Source organism: Sporothrix brasiliensis (genome assembly GCF_000820605.1).
Source record: "Sporothrix brasiliensis 5110 chromosome Unknown Cont19, whole genome shotgun sequence".
NCBI classification, from domain to species: domain Eukaryota; kingdom Fungi; phylum Ascomycota; class Sordariomycetes; order Ophiostomatales; family Ophiostomataceae; genus Sporothrix; species Sporothrix brasiliensis.
Window position 1 is genome coordinate 674215 of NW_024467138.1, and position 2824 is coordinate 677038.

At 51.3% G+C, this 2824-nt stretch overlaps 1 protein-coding gene across 1 annotated transcript; it reads left to right on the forward strand.

The window, feature by feature from the left end:
- Window positions 1-261: 261 nt before the first annotated feature.
- SPBR_00667 (uncharacterized protein) lies at window positions 262-1551 on the forward strand (the record flags this gene model as incomplete). The annotated part of the gene is made up of 1 exon (XM_040758986.1): window positions 262-1551. The coding sequence occupies one exon, from the start codon at window positions 262-264 to the stop codon at window positions 1549-1551; it is 1290 nt and encodes a 429-aa protein (XP_040618004.1).
- Between the last annotated feature and the right edge of the window lie 1273 nt (window positions 1552-2824).

The window sequence follows — 2824 nt, forward strand, 5'->3', positions numbered from 1 at the left end:
GGACCATACCAAGAACAACCTGCACAGAAAGTTATCACCAGATTACTCGCCAAATATTCCAGAGCCACCAAAGCCACCAAAGCGACAGGGGATGCAAGAACGCCGAGTACTCACCGCTCAAAGAAGAGACCAACAAGATTCCTGGGCAAAAACGCCGTAGTATCACTTCACGACGACATCGATGTGCTCGCCGCGCGCGGTCTGTTCAATGCCGCTTGCAGCCCGCTCGTCCGTCTACCAGACGATGTGATTGCACGCATCATGGGCTACCTGGACTGGGACGATCTGTACTTTCTGCGTCACACGAGCCGCGTGTTCATGCGCCTTTTCAGCTGTCGAGATGAGTTTGCCTCGCTGCGCGACGTCAACGCCATCAGCAACAATACCAGTCTCTATGTTTTGCCTACGCCTTGGACCCCGCCGGCCTTTCCTACTGACAACTTCGGCGCATGGTCAACGTTGCGCCAACGCTGCCACCTCGCCGAAGACATGTGTGGAGGCTGCAAGGCCTACGGGAAGTTTCGGTACTACGACATGTTCATGCACTGCACAGCGTGCGAAGCCGACCACCCGATGAGCCTCTTTTCGGGAAAGATGATCCGACGTGATGACAAGGAGATTATGGAGAACCGAGTGTGCCAAGCACACGAGGGACACGTACGCCTGTGTCAGCACAAGACAGTCGACTGGGACACGGTCATCAAGAGTTTACCGAATGGCCGCCTCAACAACAATTTCCGGGATGATTGCTGGGCCAACCAGCTGTCGAGTGCAGAGGGTGACAACACCGCCTTCTCAGTCGACGCTCATCTTCGAATTGTGTGCGACCATCCAAGCCACGCAAAGCATCCCCACCATACGGGCAAGGCCGACGACCGTGTCCAGGGTCAGGGCGAGGCGGACCATACACAGCTTCCTTCATACGAACGCTTCACGACCAAGGACCACGGCGAAAGCCCGTCGTTTGTAGTGCACGACATGATGGTGGACGGTGTACGACACAAAGTGATTACATGGTCATATACTGCCCACCTAAATCTCGCCGACGCCGACGACAGTAGGCATAACGGAGCTATTACGGCACAGGCCTTCCGGGATCGTGTTCACGAGCTGCGCAAGGGACAGAGCCCCGCCCGGTACATTGCACCTCCGGACTACCCGGGCATTCTGCCCGAGCTACGCTGCGTGGACCCAGAGCGCTGTGGCTGTCTTGTGTACCTGGGATTCCAGCGACGGGGGGGAGATGCCCCAATCGCTTGTCGGAAACACGAAGTTGTACGGGCGCTTCCAGTCCGCATTTCGGACATTGACCACCTCCGCGTTCGCCTGGCCACCTGCGACCAAGGGCCACGCTGTCTCAAGCTGATTTATACGCGGATCATACGACTCGAGGGTTTCTACGTGCACCCTTCTCCGTCATGGCCACCGGCTATGATACATGGACCACGTCAGCACAACCATCACTTTTTCTCCGTTTACGCGATGCGTTTAGGAATGCCTCTGTGCCTCTCGGATGGTACCAGGCCTTGGATCCCCAGTCCTACCGCATGACGGACGATCCTACACGGCACCACTCGCAGTGGTGCCGTGGTAAACGTTGCCGTTTGAATCCTGCGTTTCTCCGTGAACGATGCGTGTCGACCACTTACGAAATGAACAGAAGCTGTTCGATTGGATGCGAAATAACCCAGTCAAGTCTGTATCATCAAACAGAGCAAGACGTAAGGAACGGCTATTATATAACTGTCGGAGTACAGGATCGGTGGAAGTATTAAGGCCATCGTTTATTTACGAATGTTTCAAAACACGGCGATAACACGAAACACAATCGTTCTATTATTTATTTATTGTTTTTAAAAATTATAAAAAATCAAACCCGGCTATTGCTAAAGGAGACGGGTCGGGAAAAGTGCGTCTGCGTTGTTGCTACCTCGTCTTTGTTGGATGCGGGCTTTGAGTTGTATGGATTTTGGTATTGGCGTTGGTGTGGAATAGGAGAGCGAGGGAAATGAATGAGAGAAAAGAATTTAAACAACTAGTCATTTAATAACTGTGTCTGCTCCTTACCATGCAATTGTGATCTTGAGAGGATGAGACTAGCAGAGCCTTGAGTCAGGTCGCCTGGGGAATATTCATTTTCGACCTGTTGTACGTCATTTTGTGGCTGATAGTGAATGGCGAGAAGAGGTCCATTTGGTGGAAAAGTTGCCCTGTGATGTAACTCCTTTCGACTCAGTTGAAAAACCCCCAATCTCGAAGGCAGGTCTCGGCGGAATGCGTATCTTACCTTGACCTTCTTGTTCTTTTACCTAAGATAATCTCATTTACCTGTCATTCTCAGACATAGTACTGCCATGTCATCCATCCATATCGTGAATTCGACTCGTTTTCCGCCTCAAAAGCGTGTTTCAAATTGCGTTGTTGCGGACACCCAACAAAGGAAACGACGGAGCAAGGGGACATCCTGCCCCAAAAATGCGGGACTGACTGGCGGGACCCACAACAGTGACACCCCCGCGAGTTGTGTGCCCTGCTGCCTATAAGAAGAGGCTCTGCGGAATTTGGGGTTTTACTTTGTGTTTTATTTTATTCCCATATGCAGTCCGGTCAGGTACGCCGTATACTGCACTTGCTTGGGCACCACAGACATGCCCTGCCTGCCGTCAACGTGACACTTGACGTGCACAACTCGAGCTAGGCAGACATTGTGGTTGCCGGCCAAGACTTGTGATGCGGCAGTGCTCCTTTTTGTCTTTGTTGATCATTTTTTAATTTTTTAATTTTTAATTTTAATTTTAATTTTTAATTTTATTTTCTTTCTTCC